Source organism: Dunckerocampus dactyliophorus, chromosome 16, assembly GCF_027744805.1.
Source record: "Dunckerocampus dactyliophorus isolate RoL2022-P2 chromosome 16, RoL_Ddac_1.1, whole genome shotgun sequence".
NCBI classification, from domain to species: domain Eukaryota; kingdom Metazoa; phylum Chordata; class Actinopteri; order Syngnathiformes; family Syngnathidae; genus Dunckerocampus; species Dunckerocampus dactyliophorus.
This window is the reverse complement of record NC_072834.1, coordinates 859,311-880,327: the sequence shown is the minus strand read 5'-3', so window position 1 is coordinate 880,327 and position 21,017 is coordinate 859,311. Positions and strand designations below refer to the sequence as shown.

Sequence of the window (21,017 nt, the reverse complement as noted above, 5' to 3'; positions counted from 1 at the left end):
GTGAGGGATGAGCGTACATGCTTCCAAATGCTTGCATGAGGCTTTTTATTTTACACGTAAAGTCAAAGGATCAGTAGAAAGCCCCGCCCTGACCCTCTGGTGTCAGCACTGTCAGGTTGCCTCTGGCGTCTTGGTCCTTCTCGATGGCCTCAAAGAGAGACTTGAAGTTTCCCGCCCCGAAGCCCTGGAGACGGAACACACACACGCACGCACACGTGCACACACACAGATGGTTAATTGGCTAAAGAGTCTTCTGTTGTATTTCTTATGGCCTCCAGGGGATCTTCATGCTTTGATGTGTGGAGGTGCACTCCTTTTGCAGATGAATCATGTTCAAAGGCTGAGTGCTGACACCTGCTCTGGGAGCTTCGTGCCCGCTTTCTCACTTTTATGCGTCTGCAGACTGAATGAACGTCAGGAGAATAAAGGTGTGACACAACCCCGAGATTGCAGCCCTGCTCAAGTTCAAACGTTGCTGGTGACTAACGTTCCTAAAAACAGCAGAGCACTCTTTATTCTATCCAGGGTCTTCGGCGAAATGTTCTTTGGAGTAGCTCAGTAAAACCTGTCAGGTACCGCATGAGAGGGTTGGTCCTTTGTGGCGTTGTTCATGTTTTCAGGTCAAGATGGAGAGAAACAGTACCAGCACTCTTTTGAGGACACACATTTACATGTTCTGGACAGAGAAGACACCTGGTTTGAAGTGGGGGTGAGGGAGGGCGCCTACGTTAGATGACATGACCTTTCACACGGCATGGAGACTGGCTACTGAGCCAGCCCAGCCCAGCCCACATGCCATGGCTGAGATCAAGTGAAAAAAAAAGGTTCTCCTCTCATTCCGTGTGGAAGTGGTAAGTTTCTGGCTTACTGTCGTTGGCCGGCAGAGCCCTTATTCCATTGTATCTTAGCAACTATCGTTTTGCACCACAAAAGACACAAAAAACTTTATAAAGAAAGGATGCAACTTTGCTGCTTTGATATTTTGTAAAAAAGTTATATAGATTTCAAGGGGAAAAAAGCATCATATCGGTGAAAAAGCCTATTATTAGTATCAACTTGGCTCTTTTGTCCTCCATTTTTACTGTCATTTTCACAAAAAATGTTTAGTTTTTTTTCTTACAGTATTACCACTTAAAAAAAAAGTTTGTAGGAATATTTCAACTATATGCTACTAAAATGACATAATTTTTCCTCATTACGAGCTTGTTCTAGTAAAACTGCAACTTTTTTCTTGTTAGAATACGACTTTTTTCTCTTTACACTTTATATACTTCATATACTTCATATACTTTATATACTTATACTTTATACTTTGACGTTATCCTCGTAAAATTACAGCTGATTTTTCATGCCTGCTGCTGTTGTCGTTTCATTTTGCAACTATTTCATTTGTCTTCTTGCAAATGTCCTTCCTGGTCATGATGTCATGAGGACATCATGTTGGGACTTCATTCTGGAAACATGACAACTTTTTTCTGCAAACTAATTTTCCCGCAATGACAACTTTATTTGTTGATTTGTTTGTTTTTTATAATATTATGACTTTTAAAAAATGTCATGTTTTATATTTCAGCTTTATGCGACTAAAAGAACATCATTTTCCCTCATAATTTTACTAAGTTATTCCTGTAAAATTACGACTTTTTCTTTTTCAATGATACCTTTTTTCTCTTAATATTTTGACTTTATTCCTTTAAAATGACTGCTGCTTTTACCATTTTTGCTGTTGTTAGTTGTGTTTTTTTGTTTGTTTTTTAGTGAGAGGCAAAAGGTCTTCTCGACAACGTGAAGAGGCCACTTCTCAGCAATGGACTGAATCATTCATTTGTGTTCGCCACTTGATTGGTTTGCGTTTGCGCCGATGCCCCCCGTTCCTCAGGTTTGCTGGTTTTATTCTTCTTTTTGTGTGCGTTCTTGTTTCCACCTCCCATGGTGACTTTTCTTGACCTCAGCCAGAGCCGTCACTAGAGGAGGCTTACCCCCGGAGGGTTGCCAAAAAATGTTGAATTTACAAAAAGCACACGTCCCATATTTCAAGTTAAAAAAGGTCAGTGAATGAATGAAAGACAAGGTGCTTTGTGTGAGATAGTGGTTCGACTTGATGACCCGCTGTTGTTTTGTGCTGTGTGAGCTAAGAACGCCAGTCATCCTTGACCTCCATTCAGCGGTGAAGTCAACCCATGCACGTGGAGCAACTTATCAAGTCCCGGTCCATCGTGTTCTTCTTTTTACTAAAAGCTGCGACATCCTTGTACGACCGTTTCTCAAATTTGCGAGCCAAAGGGGTCATTTCTAGGAAAAACGGGCCTTGTAAAAAGTTACTGTTTAGTGAATCTGCTTCAGTGGTCACTTACGAAGTGGTTGTTCCTCTGGATGACCTCCAAGAAGAGGGTGGGTCTATCCTGCACGGGTTTGGTGAAGATCTGGAGGAGGTACCCGTTGTCATCAAAGTCAACTAGGATTTTCAATTCCTTTCAAGGAAACACGGAGCGTTTTACTGACACGCCAAGGCAGCCGAGATTATTCATTAGCACGCTCGATGCTTACCTGCAAACGGTCCAGGTCCTCCTTCACCTTTATCTTGGCGCTTCTCAGCTTCTCCCGCAGGGTGTCGTAGTAGGTGTCAGGTGCTGAGAGGAACTCCATCCCTCGGGCGCGCAGGTTGACGACCTTTTGATGAGATGAGGAGGAGGAGTAAAACAAGCCTTTACTTGAAGGCGACTAGCTGGGATTTTGACGATGATTGAACACTCACAGCTTGAATGATGTTAGTTGAGTTGAGGGCGATGTGCTGAACGCCCGGGCCACCGTTGTAGTCCACATACTCCTGAACGCACACGACACATACCACGCATGGACCCACCGTACTCCACATTGGCAAGTACAGACAATACATGCGCAGTGTTGGCCCCCTCCTGATGTCTTATTTGTTTTGCATGTTTGTCAACTTCAATGTTTCAGATCATCAAACAAATAAATAAATATTAGTCAATGACAACACAACTCAACACAAAATGCACTTTTTCAATGAAAAATAGTCAAATAATTGAGATCTATAAGTGTGGAAAAGGTTATAAAGTCATTTCTAAAGCTTTGGGACTCCAGCCAACCACAGTGAGAGCCATTATCCACAAATGGTGAAAACATGGAACAGTGGTGAACCTTCCCAGGAGTGGCCGGCCAACCAAAATGACCCCAAGAGCGCAGCAGCGACTCATCCGAGAGGTCACAAAAGACCCCACAACAACATCCAACAACTGCAGGCCTCACTTGCCTCAGTTAAGGTCAGTGTTCATGACTCCACCATAAGAAAGACGCTGGGCAAAAACGGCCTGCATGGCCGAGTTCTAAGACCAAAACCACTGCTGAACAAAAACAACATTAAGGCTCGTCTCAGTTTTGCCAGGAAACATCTTGATGATCCCCAACACCTTTGGGAAAATGCTCAAAAGGTGAACAGTAAAACATGGTGGTGGTAGTGTGATGGTCTTCAGGACCTGGAAGACTTGCTGTGATAAATGGAAGCATGAATTGTGCTGAAGGAGAATGTTGGTGACCTCAAGCTGAAAGCAACTTGGCTTCTGCAGCAGGACAATGATCCAAAACACACCAGCAAGTCCACCTTTGAATGGATGAAGACTTTGGAGTGGTCTAGTCCAAGTCCTGACCTGAATCCCACTGAGCCATGTAGCTTTGCCTTTTTTTCTCCCTTAATAATAAAAGGTTTCATTAAAAAAGTGCATCAAGTGTTGAGTTGTGTTGTCATTGACTAATATTTACATTTGTTGATGATGTGAGACATTGAAGTGGGACAAACATGAAACAAAATAGAAATCAGGAATGAAAAATGAAACTCCCACCTGTATTTGTGACTTTTTATTTCCCACAGCAGGTTCATTGATGGGCATCTTGATGGTTTCTTCATAGTTGGTCACCACAATGGACCTGAGTGCGCTGTACTTTGTGTGGATCTGCTTGTCATCTATGGACCAGAACCGATGGAACATCAAACACTTCTGATACCTGGGATGTGCGGGACGGAAAACAAGGAGGACGGGTTTCTTACAAGGAAGGTACGTTGGACACGACTATTAACACAACCAAGCAGTCTGACATCATTCATCCTGAATGTCCTTGTTTACTCCTGCGTTGATTCATTTACTTGTTTTTTATTAGAGTAATTGGAGCGTAAAAGTTGCTATTGGGGTGTTATTTCATGGCTAGAGGGCTCTTATAATGTACTTAGCAAGTCATAAGCACATTTTCTATGCTCTAACTACGAAAGTATTTTGTTTATTAATACTGAATCCTACTTTGCAGAAATGGACTTAGCGCTGTCGGTCTGGAACCAACCAACCGCTATAAACCAGGGATTGCTGTATGTGCCATCCCGCCCTGTCATTTCTCATTCTTTCAACACAATACAGTAAAAATGGGCACATTTTAGACATGGTTGCAAATGGTGATTAATCACGATTAATTTGTTTTAATTGACTGATTATAATGAACCCATTATAATTACTGTCTACTTATTTGTTATTTTATTGATCTGTTATTTTTAGGACTGTCAAATGAGTCAACATTTTAATCAGATTAATCACAGTTTTCACATGACTTGATCATAATTAATCACCATTTGCAATTATGTCTCAGACATGCCTGTTTTTCTTGTTATGTGTCAGCTCTAACCTCAGATGCCCCCCGAATGAATGCAATGGTGGCGAATGAGCTGCTTGTCATTCTCATTGCAGGTCAGCTCTGTCTGCAAAACACTCCTTCACCTTCCTATCTGACGTGATGATATTATGTCCTCTGCAATTGTGTGACCTCATGATGTTTTAGGCATATTTAGAATACACTTGACACTTCCTCCGGTCATGAAAGAAGTATTTGATCTTATTAAATGCAACAGCGGCGCAGAATATTTGCATGTCCTTTGGAACAGTGGATCTGCTGTGTGCGTGTGCGTGTGCGTGTGTGTGTGCGTGTGTGTACGTGCTCTTAAGCACGAGTCTTACCAGTCTGAAATTGGCACCATTTGATCATCTGGCTGGTTTCCCACAATGTGATCAATGAATCTCAAACCTGCCGGTGGGCTGCAGAGCAAAGAATAACATTTTTAAAAAATGAAAAAACCCTGCACAGCTTTTTGTGTGTTGACGTTTGTAAACAATTGGGTCCAAATCAGATCATATCTTTATAGTTAGCAAATTGCAGCTACCTAAGTATTTAAATATTACATCCAGAAAAATGGCATTTCATGAAGAATGTATGAAGCAAACAGTGCATAACTTTAAAACGTTTTGAAAAACATTCAGTAAGGAAACTCAAACAATTCCATAAGTCAGTGAAATTACTTTGAATTGTAAAACATAAGTTGATGGAAGTCCAATACAATCATTTTTTAGTATTTGTGGCTCTTTTGATACTGTATATTATATTTGAATAATATATTCTCTAGGGGCCGCACGGTGGTCTAGTGGTTAGCATGTTGGCCAACACAGGAACAGTCTGGAGATGGAAGACCTGGGTTGGATTCTCCCTTGGGCATTTCTGTGTGGAGTTTGCATGTTCTCCCCGTGTGTGTGTGTGTGGGGGGGGGGGGTTTCTGGGTACTCCAGCTTCCTCCCACATTCCAAAAACATGCATGTTAGCTTCATTGGAGACTCTAAATGGTCCATAGGTATGAATGTGATTGGTTGTCTATATGTGCCCTGCCATTGGCTGGACACCAGTCCAGGGTGTACCCCGCCTGTCGCCCAAAGTCAGCTGGGATAGGCTCCAACATGCCCCTGCGACCCTAATGAGGATAAGCGGTATAGAAAATGGATGGATGGATATATTCTCTATAAATCTGGACATATAGGCAAAACACATACATGCTATTATGCAATTAGAAGAATGTAAAGATATAATAAAGATGTTATACTTTTTAATATTATTGATTTTAATTAATGATTTAATTTTATTATATTTAATGTTGTATTTTTTCTTTTTTAATGATATATCTGTGTATTACATGTCCAGACTTTAGTATTATGTATCCCATTTATTGTAGTTACTATATTTTTTATCATGATTTTCCTTCATTGGTGGACCAGCAAGTAGAAACAATCAATTTCATTTTGATGGCAGTTAGATGAGATGAGATCATGCATTGATCCCTGGGTGTGCGCCCTCAGGGATGTTAAGGTTCCAATAGCAGCAAAAGAGCTATGAAATACCGCTGATATTAGAATGTGATGTCAAAAAGACACTCACAGTTTGGCTAGGAGAGGATCTCTAAACAGTGGTTGTTTGTAGCCAGGCAGAAAAAGGCCTTTGTAGGGCCCCAGGTACTCGATGAACGTGTGTGTTGTATCGCCATACTGCAGACAAAACAGGCAAGTATTATCATGGACGGACATGTCGTGCACGTATGATGTTTGTCATCTTGTGTCTGTGCTTGCACACCGTCTGGACCACAGCATATTTGACCCTCCCGTGGTTGTCCTGCTCCACCCAGGGCTCCTTCACAATGACAGCTCCTCGCTCCTTGGCGGTCTGTCAGTGGACACGTTGGAGGACTGTTACAATACTGGTATTCTTACACTGCCCTCCAGAGCTTGATCAAATACATAACACCCCTCTTTTTGAATGCAAAAAGGCATATGTGGAAATTACAAATAAAAACATTTTTAGAAAATTACAAAAAAAAGTTTTAAATTACAGATGAATAATAAAAATAAAAACAACAAATTTGAAACCTGATATAAATACCAGAAGTGTCCCATAATGGCTTTTTTGCCGATATCCGATATTGCCCAACTCTCAATTTCTGATTCCGATATCAGCCGATACGTGTAACATCGCATATCTCCTGTCGTGGAATGAACACATATCTGTTGTGATGCTAATGGATACAGCATTAGCAGTTAGCTTCTCGACGTGGCTGTAAACATCTCGCGTAAGCAAACTACCACGTCTGCCTGCCGCTATTTGCTAGCCTATAGACATACAGTATGAATGAATGAATTGTGCGCAGGAATGCAGTGTTTTCCTGTCTCACTTGTGAAATGTTATTCTCCGGGACATCTAATATCGCAGCAACGTTGACGTACGGCTCAGCATTTGATGCGGCGTCTAGATTTATATGTCTGTGGCTACCCCGCTCACCATTAGCAGTGTTTTGACAACCCACCACGTCCTGCCACCCCGGACACGGTTAAGCAAAACATCAGCTGAAGTATTTGCTGCGTGTTGACGCTTCAAGGGCCATAGGGAAAAAAAAACAAATTCAGTATTGACCGATATTACATTTTTATGCCGATATCGGCCCGAATATATCGGACATCCCTAATAAATACCCTGACTGCATAATAAAATCCTGCAAATAAGTCAATAAATAATAATAGTAATAACAAATGATCATTCTTAAATACGGCACATACATCAGTAGTACGCAAGTTAACATTGGCAGAAAAAGCATATCATATAATCTACAGAAACATTGTAACATCCATCCATCCATCTTCTATGCTGCTTATCCCTACCAGGGTCGCGGGGGTATGCCACTGGGAGTGGGCTGCTGTATATTCTGTATACTGTTTCCAGTATCTACTGTGCAGTGTAGCATAAATGGGAAGCAGCTCGGTGGTGTCGTGGTTAGGGCGTCTGCATGCCTGCATATGTCCTATTTTTCTGTGAAATTGCTGTTGTATTCCGGCTTAGGATGCATTGGAGGTCCCACATTTCCCCGTATTTCATGTTTGTACTTTTCAGTGATGACTTTGAACCTCCACTTTGACCTTGACTAAGATAACGAGTTCAAAGGAGTCCACCAAACATCAAAAAAGCTGTCATGTTTACGCGTGTTTCGACACACTCCCCTCCATGCAGTGCGAATACCTGTACGGCCAAACCATCGTGCGACAAAAGGACTTCTTTTTGAATAAATGCAGAGTTGTTGGTGAGGTTTCCTTGAAGCAGCCGGGAACAAATGTGTTTCATCATGCAGCATATGCACTGTTCCCTCGTTTATCACGGGGAATAGGCTCCCAAAAGGGTAGCCTACAATAAGTGAAATCCGCAAAGTAGCCAACTTAATTTTGTTTACAACTATCACACGTTTTAAGGCTGTAAAAAAAACCTTCATAATACACTTTATACACTTTTCTCAGACAGGTATTACCATTTTCTCACATTTCTCTCTTGTTTAAACACTCTCAAAGTTCACATTTCCTTTGAATTTTAATGATCAACCGACTAGGTTGAACACAAGAAATGATTAAGTGACTCGGGTGTATTTCACTCCCCTGACCGTGCCTCTGCATCCTGGCGTTGTTCGACTGTAGCGTGTTTGTATCCTTTTTAAAACATATTGTTGCGTTTTCCTCACACGGTTAGCTTCTTCTGTTTCTTCTATTGTTTACAGTATCGGCGATTAGCAAGCAGCTCGCACGGTTAGCTAGTTTGGTAGCCATGACCACAACAGGAGACGGCAGGAAGGAGATTGCCAGTCAGGGTGCAGAAGACAATGGGCGGTGCAGACAGAAGAGAGACATCGCCACCTCGTGCTAATGCACAGAACTACAACACTCAACTTCCCACAATTCTTCTTAAAGGGCCAGGCTTGGCCTGTAACAGCGTTCATACGCTGTCAAACAGCAAGTCAGTGAAAGGTGAACCATGAAAGAGTGAGGGAACACTGTATATTATTATACATGATATGATATTTGATATATTATGGCTTTGATTTGGTGTGTTTTGCTGTGTTTTTGTTTGATTGCAAAGCATGTCGAAGGCCTCGTCTGAGAAGTAAACACGGAGGGACGTTTACACATTCTCCACAGTCAATGTTTGAACCCGACGTACGCAAGTCAAAAAGTTGTCCATACAAGATACTCACAATTCACAAATGCATTTGGTTTTACCTTAATTAAATAATCACAGTCCTCCACTTGGAATGCGATGTCTTTGGCTCCGTCTCCGTGCTTCATCAAGTGCTGTCCCATCTCTAAGAAGACAAGCGTACAGCATTTGAACACGTATGTATTGTCATGTGTGTCTGAGGCGGTTCCTTGCCTTCATTTCCAGGATTGAGCGGAGATTCCAACACAAATACGATCTGTGAGGAGTTAGAGGGCATGTCTGATTACATCGCTGTGAATATGAAGTTACATGATGGCATCTGAGGATGTTAAAAAGCTCCAAATGTCTACCTTATCTTGCCTGATGACATGTGACACCACCTCTCGGCTGCCGGTCTCCAAGCCCTTGTAGGCCAAAGGCTCGAAACCCATCTTGTCACAGTAGAAGGACGCTGCCTGCAAACACGACCGAACTCGGGAGTTTTTCATCCCAATGAAGACAGCCGCCATGAACATACCGACCACAGATACAGTAGACGGTGTGCTTTATTTCTTTCAGACAGGCTTTGCATGTTTACATCACATGGTTACAGTTGCGCAATTTAACAGAAGAAGCAGAGTTTCTTTGAGCCTACCCCTTCTCTTCTTTATGTCTGTGACTGATGTCTCAATCACACCTGAGCTTGTACATGTTGACACTTTCATTGGTTTGGCTCTCACTGTGGTTGGCTGGAGTCCCAAAGCTTCAGAAATGGCTTTCTAACCTTTTCCATTCTGATAGATCTCAATTACTTGTACTTTTTTTCTCCCTTAATAATACAAAATTTCATTTAAAAACTACATTTTGTGTGCAGTTGTGTTGTCATTGACTAATATTTACATTTGTTTGATGATATGAAACATTTAAGTGTGACAAACGTGCAAAAATATATTATATATATTAATATATATTACATAATATTTCACATTTTGTAAAAAAGGCTAAATGTGTTGTACATATTTGAAGACAAGGTTTTGTATTATTGTTAGTTATTAGTGTTAATGTTTCAATTTCTCCTCTTTACAGTATGCCTTTTGCTTTATTTTTCCAATGTGTGCCAATAAAAAAAGAAAGGAACACGGGCCACAAATGGCCCCTAGGCCGTACTTTGGATACCCCTGATTGTGCTCCGACTATTTGTTGACCCTTAGCTCAACATGAGACTCATTCAGACCCCTCCAATGTATTTGTTTTGGATTATTTGCAGGAGTTTTGTTTTGTTTGAGTATTGATTTGGATTGGAATAGCATTTCATTTCATTTTAGTGTGTATTGTTTTGAATATACAGTAACAATATTTGACTGACTGTGATAAATGGACCTCTGATTCATTGAAAAATGAGTGCATTTACAAAACTGGATGTGCTTCATAAAAATAGCTATTATTTAAAATTCACCTGAATTAATGAATTCACTTTCATTGAAAACGAAAAAGTCTTGTAGCTATTTTTTATCATCTATTTTTCGACATGTTATATGACGTCTGGGTCAGTTATTCAGAGATCAGTGTCGATGTCTATAAACTGTGGACAAAGTACTTTCCTTAAACGTAGCCATGTCTGATGGATTTTGACTTATAATACAAACGTTCAGCATTTCCATACTGACCTGTTTCGCATTGCCCACCCAGAAGGTGATATGATGAAACTTGACAAATTTTCCCCTTTCGGGCTAAAAACATGGAGGTGAGAGAAGGACGTTTAGATGGGAAGGTGTAAGGAAGTTGTTTTTTTTGTATTTTAGAAGTATATTCTTGTAATGTAGGACTTACCTTCTCCCCTTTATCAGTGTAGCTTGTCTAAAAAGAGAAACCACAAAACTATAAATGATGAGTCTGCAGGGATTATTTTTGTAATGCAAAACATTTTTTCAGCCCATGTGCAGACGTTATCACATTTGAGAGATATGATTACCATATTCTTACCATGCTGTGATTGGAGATGGGCCTCAGTTCAACAAGAGTAAGATCAAATCAGTGTTTGTCTGTCTGCTGCAGATATGTACTGACCTGACGGTTAGCTGTGATTGGTCATTCGGTATCTACACCCACCTGTCCACCTCCTCTTGCTGTCAATTTTTGTAAAAAAAAAAAAAAAAAAAAAAAAAAAAAAAGTTGGACTGCAGTCAACTATCAAGAGTGGGACACACAACGTGAACGTAGAATATAAAATGTTAAAATGTGCGCATATTTTAATGACATAAACCAGTCATGATACACAGTTATAAAGTAGATTGCTTTTTGCCACTAGAGGGAGCAACACTGCATGGTATGAGAGGGTGCGTTTTTATTTGTGCATGAGCTGAATTATCTTCTAAATCAGGGGTCGGCAACCTTAACCATCAAAAGAGCCATTTTGCCTCCTCTTCCAGTAAAAAAAATTGTCTGGAGCCGCAAAACATTACACGGTTTATAAACTTGTAAAAATGGTAATCTTTTTTAAACAAACAATCAGAAGTGTGCCTACATGTGTAGTATTACTCTGAAATAATTTAAACCAGGGGTCACCAACGTGGTGCCCGCGGGCCCCCCACGACCACATGAGGTGCCCGCAAGCCTGCTTTTCATTCAGGTTTTCAGTTAATAATGAAAGAACAGTAGAAAGAAATGCATTGTGAAATACAAAATGTGAGTTGTGGACACCAGACACCAAAACAAGCATATTTGCTTTGTTTGGGTTTAAAATAAGCTCTGAAAATAAATGTTACAAAAATGAGTAGCTCTTGGCCATTTTCATTTTGTAAAAGTAGCTCTCACAAGGACAAACCTTGGTAACCCCTGATTTAAACACTTAACTTTGTAAGTCCTTCTGAGTGGTTCCCGTATTTGTGTAAAATTAAAACAAAATGTAGCCAACTTTAAGATGAAAGAGTTCATATATCTGCATATCAGCGTTGTTTGCTCCATACTGTTTACACCTGCACTGAATTGTCATCATTCTTTCATTTTCTGAAGAATTTCCTGTTCCTTTTTTTTATTTCGGAGAAGGGCTCTTACGAACGATTCTTTCGTGTATTCTCCATCTGTGAATGGCTTTCACGCGCCTTCACATTTCAGTGTTGTCAACTTGGCTGTTTTCTCGCTAAATCCGGCGACTTTCCAAACCCTCTTGCTGACTTATTTTCTCAAAAGCGACTAGCGACAATGTAAAGACTTTTCCTGACGTCGTTGGGGGATTTTTCTGGTGTTTGGAGGCGTGAAAGTGAAAGAACATATTGTTCTGAGAGGTGAGGGAGTCCCGCGGCACACTATCTGCCTCTCCTGGAGTCACCACCTCGGCGATTAGCACAAACTGTAGCTACAGCGGCGTCTCGTTGTAAAACATATTGCTATTCTCTAGTTAATTACATAGTTTTATTTCACTGCGCTGTAACTTGCTCCAGACTCAACTCAAAAACTCCCTCGCCTTTTTTTCTCTCTTCCACGTAGTGAGATTTCCTGCATAGTGCATAAGCTAGCCCGTGTCTACGACACCAGCCTACCTTTTCCCTTGCTTATCCAATCAGCAGTCAGAATGCAGTCTCGATGCATTCACTAACTTGCGGTGAGTCGGATATTTCAGATTCCTTTCGAAAATTCACATATCCCCGACTTCGGTATTAGAAAAAATCACCGCGTTCGGCGAAGGGAGCCGCAACAAGGTGGCTGAAGAGCCGCATGCGGTTCCGGAGACGCGGGTTGCCGACCGCTGTTCTCAACTTCACCACAACCCCAAGGCTTGATAAGGCTTGACTCGCTTGCAGCAAGAGACATGTTAATCTGAGTGTTTACATTACACTGGGTATATTTTCCCAATTTGTCAAGGTAAAAATGTGAGTGGACTGAAGCAAAGCATACACAGGGATAGCTTGCAGTGTCTTCTGGTTGCCGGCTGTTATTGGAGAGCATTTGAGGTCAAATCCTGCCTGTTGCAAACAAGGCCGACCAACAAAAATAAAATCTGGCCTCACCTACTGTACATTCCCTGCAAGTGACATACGGCATACATTTGTACACATCATCTTCCTAATCATTGCTGCCTGCAACGCATGGTTGCTGTATTTTCTTTAAAGCAAACAAAAAATAAATTAACCATCACTCCATTATCAACTATAGCTGTACAGAAAACACACATATGACAAAACTCTGAACAACTTTCACAAATTAGTGTTTAATCACTTCTGTTGTTACTATATTATTTTGAGACATTTTTCTAAAATGAATCAATGAATTGTAACATATTCTGTTCTTTTAACTAAATTTGATGGTCATTATATACCTATTTCAAACACAAATAGCCAAATAGCACGTACAACGTGTGTGCGTGCCAAAGTACAAGTCGAGCGTCGTGTACGTGTGTCCAGTTTGTGCCGCGCTGTGATTTTCTATTGGTGGCTTTTAGGATCCTTACTGACACGTGATTGGCTTTCCTGTGGGCGTGTGGGAACACCTCGCTTTAATACCATCGTTTTCATTGGCCGTTGTAAACGCTCTGTCGTAATTGGTCTGGAAGGCCTACTTTTCTCTCTTATTATTGGCCAACGTACTTGTCATCGGACAAGAATGCGGAAGTCCTGCAGTCTACTGAGTCACCGTCGTGTCAGCTGATTCTCTTTGAGTGAGTAAGTTGATTTAACTTTAAAATGATGTAACTTTACAATAAACCCTGCACACATGACACGATTGTGGGTTGTCGCGCATGCTTTGGAGACGTAAATCAGAAGCCGGTTTGCATTTTGCTTGTGCCGAATGATGGAAATACACAATCCGACCCCCCCCCCCGTTCCGTGGCAGTAGCCGGGGCCGGTAACTAGCTTGATGCTAACGCTTGCAAGCAGCCCACCGCTGACATTTACTTTCGCTTTTGGCCTCTAATCGTCTTTTGTACCCTATCAGTGAGTCAGCTGGTGACTGAAGTCCACTTTTGTTTTCTCTCTACACGTGTATGAACTTCGGTCCGTTTTTGCACACGCACACCTGTTGTCTGTCAACGGTGCGAGCACCTGGTGTAGTGTCACGTTCAAGTGCCACTGCTGGGATCCGAGAATGTTCTCGATTTACTGGTGGTTGGGTATTGGAACGTGTTAGCAGAAGAAGACCTATTTCTAAATGCATACCAATTCGTCTTTATAAATGTTTTGCTGTCGTTTTTATTTCCAAATAGAAGTGATGTGAATACCACTGATTTCCTATCTCAGTAAAATGCACGCTGCTACCGGCGATACTGATCTGGTACCGATACTTTTGCAAATTCACCTAATGTGTCTGGTAAATAAAAAAAAAAAAGTTGTGTATTTCATATGATGGCATAAAGAACACAATTATTACTTCAAATTATGACATTTACTTATTTAAGACATAATTATATTTACAATATTATATTTACAATATTATATTTAAAATTTATAGCAATTTTAAATATGAACTATGTGTAATAACATACAACAATACAAAAAAAGAGAACAAAATCATATGAAATTTGTGAAAATTGTATTTTAAACAATTAAAAAAAGTAAATGAGTGAAATAATAAAACAATTAAAACAAATGATTCATTATTAAGAACTATCATAAGAATGAAAACATTTGTCACAATTCACATATGGTTCAGTTTCAACAGACAAACATTACCTCAAATGACTGAAGTATCGATATTTTGATTTGAGAATCGATTTTGGCATGAGGGGCTGGTATCGGAAGTATTGATATTTCAGTATCAATCCGCACATCACTACCACTTACAGAGTTGTTATACTGTATATCCTATTTTTCTAGTTTTCATTTGTGACCTCCGTGTGTAAAGTACCATGAGATAACTGCTTTATGAATACCCTGTAGTAGAATGCCCTGTAGTATTACTTCTTTGACGGAGTAACCTGGCATTGAAAGAGTGGGAGGGAGACGAGAGTAAACTGGAGACACAGGGAGAGGGAGGGCCGGAGGGAGGTGTGTCATGACCTGGATCACAACCAGTGTGTTTCGGGAACAGCGTCGACTGCAACTTTGCAAGGCATTGAGCTCCTCCAACTTTCAAAGTGGCCAATAGTTTCAGCAAAACTGTTTGCACACACGCTGTCAGGGTAAGTTTACGTTGACTTGAGTGTCATGTTAGCCTTTTCTTTTCTTTTCACGGAGTTGTGTACAAAAGGGGGTGTGTCTGTGGGTGGAAGTCTGGGGGAAGTGAGACGACAGCACCGCACTGTGAGAAATGTTGTGTTTTAAGGCATCCTTGTGCTACATAAACTGTATCTTTCCTCGACAAGACATCGAGCCCGTGGCGCAAGACATCAACAATGTGTGTGTTATGTCTGGCAGCATGCATGTGTTACTGTCTGGTCAACTACCTTGCTGGTACAAGTAGTGCAACCTCGGAGGTCAAACACAACCTTTTGTGGGATGCTGTTGGACCGCCGATGATTTCAGATTTTGTAGACGAACCAAAGGAAATTGAAATAATTTGTTTCAGAGTCACAAAAAATAACATTTCTGTCATCGTTCAAGTATAAAAATAAGTTCTTCAAGGGTAGTATTATTAAACAGTCAAACGTTCACTTTCAGGACGAATGAGAGAGGTGATAAAATTACCACAGAACTGCAGTATTTGTGGTGGTGGGCTGCGGGGTCTGATCATCCTCTAATTTGCATAATTGGCCATGACTCATGTGCATGTGATGTTTAAAAACGACAACAAAAAAATATTTTCTAGACACAAATTGGTAATTTCTGTTGTTCCACATCGTAATCCCTCGTCACTTGGCGCTTCCAATTTCACAGCTTCACTCAAAATCACGTTTTTGTCAAAAATATATGAATAAAGCTTTCTCTGTCGTGGTTGAATATGACCTATGACCTCAAAAAATCTGCATATGTAAAGTGCCTCGGCATGTTGTTCCATAGAGCAAGGGCATGAACGGAGTGAGCCCTTTTGTCAGTCATACAGTCTCTTTGTCTCGGTGGGTGGAGGCAGGGGCGGTAGCAGACACAAAGCGTCTCTAATCTACGATTTACAATCATTGTCTCTGATCTTCAATCAATGGCTGCCCGGCAGCTTTGGCCAGTGAACTCTGCTGAGAATAATGCATTACGGGAAGAAGTTCAAGTTAGTTATTTCTTTCAAACTCCATTGGTACTTGTCTTGTATATTTCTTGGCTACCTTTTGAGTGTTAAGTTGCTGTGTGATGATTTTAGCCTTCTATCTAAGATGACTGGTCTACATGTATTTTGTGGACTTGGAGAAGGCATTCGGCCGTTTTCCTGGAGGAATTCTATGGGGAGTACTTGGGAGTATGGGCTACCAAACCACTTAATTCAGGCGATTTGTTCCTTGTCAGAGTTTGGTTTGCATTGCCAGCAATAAGTCAGACCTGTTTCCAGTGAGGGTTGGACTCCGCCAGGGCTGCCCTTTGTCACCGATTGATATTCTTTATTTTATGGACAGAATTTCAAGTCGCGGCCAAGGCGTTGAGGGGTTCCGGTTTGTTGGTCTTTGGGAGCGAGCGTTTGGGTTTTTAAAAAAATAAAATAAATACGTCTTTGGTATTTAATGAATCAATCAATAAATAAATATGTCACAAAAATTGTCATATTAGAAAAATAATAATAATATAAATTGCAGACGCAGCAGCGCCAGTACGCCCCCCAGGCAGCCCACCACACAGCTACTCCTAGGGAAACCCTGTGCGGATATGTTTATTTTTTACTGATAGTAGGCTGTATTCAACCACGAAACAGCAATCATTTATGAATTAATACATTTTTGAAAAACTGCAATGGCGCGAGGGCGCGATATTGGAACCGCGATGTAGCGACTGTACCTGACAACAGGCACAATAATCCCGACCATCACTTCCTGTACACTCAGCTCCCCGAGCACTGCAACGAATGCACAACAATACACACCAGCACAAGCCTTATTTATGTCTTCTTTTCTCTTGTCGTCCTCTTATTTTACTTAACTTCCTGTGTATTCTTCTCTTAACCCACTATCCTGAGGCTGGTCCGTCTTTTGGTGCTATCGCCACAATAAAGCCAAAGAAAAAGCAAAATGGCTAGTTATTCTCTGATGCTCCTGTAAGGCACACGCTTCTGCAAAATGCCGATGCCTCGCATGACATCATCCTTGATGGTGGGCCGTTATTTAAGTAATCGTTGGATAAAAAAAGCCACAAAGGCCAAGGAAAAGCTAAGAATAAATCATCCACGCTGGTTAAGGTGAGTCCTCCTGCATTACGCTTACATTTGTCTTAATGTCATGCGTCACACAGGTTCATGTTTGAACTTTCCATTATCGTATGACTTCTGCTGTATTACTTCAGTTATACGGCACGCATATTGCTTGTACACCACCCAAGTCTCGCTTTTGAAAGTCTGAAAATTGTGGGCAAAATCTGAAATGTGCAACCTCAGGGCCGTTTGACTTCAGGGGTTCTGCTGTATCGCTTCCCCTGCAATTATACAGCGATGTCCTTCTCTGACTGCAACACGTCTTGCTTTTAAAGGTCCCAAAATGGTCAATTCCTGATTTGAACAACCTTCGGGGTGTTTGACTCCACAGAGCAAATGCGTGTTTTCGGGCTGCCAAATATCTCCTTTTTAAAGGTCAACGCGGCAATTTCAAATCTTACTATCCCTTACTGTACCCAGTATCCAACAATTGGAATGATTTGTTAAACCACGCCATCATTGCAGTTCACGGCATCTATGCCAGCACAGTCAGAGCTTGAGAGAGTTTGGTGTTGGGCGTGAAGAAGATATGTGGAATGACTTGGCTCCAGCCTTTTACATGCATATACCTGCACGGCCGCTGCAGCATTGGATGTGCACATTATCCTGATGGGAAGTTCCTTTCATGTGTTGTGACTGCTTCTCTTCTCGGGCAGCCAGTTTAATCACATCTTTTGGTGATTTAGAATTTATGATTTTAGTGCTAGTTTTTACCCTGCATGTTGTACTTTGGACAAGGAAAGGGCGGCTTTTCCTTTGCAATAGCATACGCTGCTAAACCGCCCACGCAAAAACATCTTTCCACACACGCTCACTGTATCTCAAAGGTTTTTTTTTCTTCCCCATGTTGGCAGGAGTTGCCAGTAGCAAGGCCAAGCCCAGCAGACAGGAGGAGAGGGAGGGAAGAGAAGCACCCACGCCTACTATCTTCATCATGGTAAGCCAATGAATGAGGGCCGTGCTTGTGTTTGTTCCAAATGCTCTGCTACTGCTTTAAACCAGCTGTACTCTGTTTTCCACACACTAAATGACATTCCGGGACTCCTGCCCTCAAGCAGGAAGTGGTACTATGTTTACGAGCCAAAACAAAACGCATGTTGCAACATGTTCAGCATCAGATTGTACTCCAGAGCTTTTTAAACACACTCTGCACTTTTTAAGAGTGCATTCCAAGCACAGAGAGAAGCTCCGTCATTTGGGTTAGTTTTGTGTTCAGTGAATGTTCCGCTATTGCTACGACACCTAGTGGTCATTGCTGGAGCCATCTTTATGGCAAATTTAACGTGTATTGTTTTGAGAAGCCAAACTCTTTAGTTAAATGACCCAGCAACGAAGCGGAACTACGTTCGAAATTCAACCAGAACTGGACTCGCGGGACCAAGTGGGGGAGGGGGGGGGGTTAAGACACTGTCACTATTGATTCTCTACATTGCTGTTGGGATGTCATACAACTTAAAAGAAATATAGATATTTTAAAAATACGGATATACCACCCCGCCCCAGCAGGAGTGAGGCCATCACTTTCTTTTGTTCATAGAAGACTTCGTGAACAAAAGTACAGTGGCTGCACCGGAAGATACAAACCACTCATTAGCAAAAACAATGGGAAGGCCAGGCTGGAATTTGCCAAAGTAGTACAGAGATGAGCCTCAAAAATCATTAAAAAAAAATCATATCGATACATAAAACTTTGTTTCAGACTTTTTTAGGCTCCAAGTGAGCAGAGTAATGAATCAGTGGTGAGTAAAAAGGCTACCTGGTGTATTGCCCGGGTGGCTGATGCTGGTTTAGTGCTTCGTCAATCATAACACAAAACTTGGAACGTATGTGTCTCATGCGTGGTTGCTTTTTATTAAATGTGAAACAGCCAGTTCTTTGTTGGATCATAGCTTATCATGTCTAGCAGACAGCAATTGACTAGTAGTAGTAATAATAATAATAATAATAATAATAATAATAAAAGACTTTAAAAGATGTTGGGCTTCACATGGCACATGCAAGGATCTTTAGTCTCGCATTTTTGCATCAATGCTCCACATGTGAGCTAAAGATGTGTAAGACCTCTCAAACTTGAGTTGTTATTATTAAATATGTATGTTTGTATTTGACTGCATGGTCCTAATTTCCTCCTTTTTGAAAGAAGCATCATCATAACAGGACAAAAACTATGCTCGTTACAATATCAACCGGCCTCTTAAGAAGATCAACGGTAACCAGACGATGCTCAAATGATTTTAATAGAACTAATTGGTACAGCTTTATTCAGCACAAATAGGAGGTGTGGGAGCAGGATGTGTGTCCCAAGGCTCCGGTCAACTGGGCGGGCAGAATGCAAACATGGCAGGCCGCCCAGCTCTCAGCTTTTATGGGCCACACAATCAAGTAGTGGCTTTAATTGACAGCGTGGCTGATCAGTAAATAATGTGTCCGCCCAGGCATGTGACTGAGACGGCACAGACCTGAGGTTGTCATGGGCTTAGCCCCGTGTTGGCATTCTCCTTTTTAGACCTTTCTGTACCTTCTCCTTGTTGAAATGAGACAAAGTAGGTAAGTGGAAAGGTCACCTTTTCTTGATACGTACAAAACAGATGTTCAGATTATGCTAATATTTTAAAGAGTATGTAGGGTGGAACAGGCCAACAAAAACAGTATCTTCTGTTAAACATGGAATCTCATGGAAAATGACATAATGTGAATGAAATGCTGTCATTGTGAGGGGAAGGAACGCTTGTGTGGGAAAGTATTTTCCCACTGGGCCGCTCATTTATAGCAAATCTACTCACAAACAATAGCCCGGAGGGGGGAGGGGGTCCCGAACTAAATATGTCGAAACGGCAACCTGAAACACCGGCAAAGGTTGGTGAAACTTGGAAACTCCCCTCATACGGAGCGTGAATGGAGTCTAGCGGGGTTAGCTAAGTTTTTAGCAGAGCATGCTAGTGCGGCTGTGTGTGTGTGCTTTTAACAGTCAACAGACATTCTCAACACACACAACACACTTCTTGTCTTCAAAATAAGAGCAATTTCTGATAGATACTGTCTCATTTTGTAAACAAAATAAGAAATATCTTGCACTATTAACGCAGTCTGAATTGCACTAGTGACTACATCTTCCTTAACCAAAGCACGGCCATTACAGTTTGTTGGGGATTTTGTGTGTGCAGATGCTGATGTTCCTGTTAGAAACGTTAGCCAGGGTACATCTGTTCCTGAAATACTGGGCAAAGTTTGCCAATGATGTATTGCATCAATAAATTTGTAAGGATTTTTGCCTTTTTAATGAACAGATATTTTTACTGTCACAAAGGGACCGCTGTATGCTGGTAAAATAAGTGGGAAAGGTAAAAAAAAAACTGAATTTAATACATTTAAAATGAAAAAAATGTATTTGGGGAAAAAATAAGACATTTTATACGGCCCCAAGTATGATATCTATCAACTACTGTGGTATCACTTAGTGTGATATATTTCCCTTCTCAGGTGTTTCTCTCAGGTCATGTTCTTTCAGGTGGGGACTGGAAGACATTTTGTTCCATAGGTAATATGATACTTTTAATCCAGCCTCATGAAGCGGCAATTAATTGCTTTTCGGCTTTCTCACTGAAACAATAAGGGAAGGATTGAGTTCATATTGTTTTCCACTCTTGCTGCCTTATTGTAAGCTGGATCATGCAAGCATGGAAGCTGGGACAATGGTGTTATTTTATCCTACCTCCATAGCCATAATGTATGGTAATGCTACCCCTCAGCAGCTAGTAGAACAGACTACTGCGCAAGGGAGTTTGTTTTGTGCGCCTACATGAGATCACCCGTGCGGTCAGCGTAGTATATGCACCGCCTGTCCAAAAAAAAGGTCACCACCTGGATTTAACTAAATAAATCGGTAATGCCTCCCATTGGATAATTACTGCATGAGTGATTGTTTAAGC

General features: G+C 41.2%; 2 protein-coding genes across 6 annotated transcripts in view; one reads left to right on the top strand and one right to left on the bottom strand.

Moving 5' to 3' along the window:
* Positions 1 to 28: 28 nt before the first annotated feature.
* hpda (4-hydroxyphenylpyruvate dioxygenase a) lies at positions 29 to 10,889 on the bottom strand. 2 transcript variants are annotated; one of them, XM_054754057.1, is made up of 14 exons: positions 10,813 to 10,889; positions 10,660 to 10,686; positions 10,497 to 10,559; positions 9,201 to 9,305; positions 9,064 to 9,106; positions 8,913 to 8,995; positions 6,454 to 6,543; positions 6,262 to 6,368; positions 5,019 to 5,096; positions 3,861 to 4,023; positions 2,756 to 2,827; positions 2,548 to 2,670; positions 2,355 to 2,471; positions 29 to 184 (listed from the first exon to the last, which is right to left on the bottom strand). In XM_054754057.1, the coding sequence occupies exons 1-14, from the start codon at positions 10,813 to 10,815 to the stop codon at positions 71 to 73; spliced, it is 1,188 nt and encodes a 395-aa protein (XP_054610032.1). In that variant the 5' UTR covers positions 10,816 to 10,889; the 3' UTR covers positions 29 to 70. The 2 variants fall into 2 exon arrangements, with proteins under 2 accessions (XP_054610032.1, XP_054610033.1); XM_054754058.1 differs by lacking the exons at positions 29 to 184; positions 2,355 to 2,471; positions 2,548 to 2,670; positions 2,756 to 2,827 and adding an exon at positions 2,834 to 3,709.
* Positions 10,890 to 13,416: 2,527 nt separating this feature from the next.
* The window catches only part of mtmr4 (myotubularin related protein 4), a 43,822-nt gene continuing 36,221 nt past the window's right edge, over positions 13,417 to 21,017 (top strand). The window contains exons 1-2 of one of the 4 annotated variants that reach the window (XM_054755108.1): positions 13,417 to 13,483; positions 17,943 to 18,025. In XM_054755108.1, coding sequence (XP_054611083.1) covers positions 18,023 to 18,025 — 3 coding nt within the window. In that variant the 5' untranslated portion in view covers positions 13,417 to 13,483; positions 17,943 to 18,022. Of the gene's footprint in view, positions 13,489 to 14,812; positions 14,945 to 17,939; positions 18,026 to 21,017 lie in introns of those variants that run through there. The other 3 variants (XM_054755110.1, XM_054755111.1, XM_054755107.1) reach the window with 3 other exon arrangements.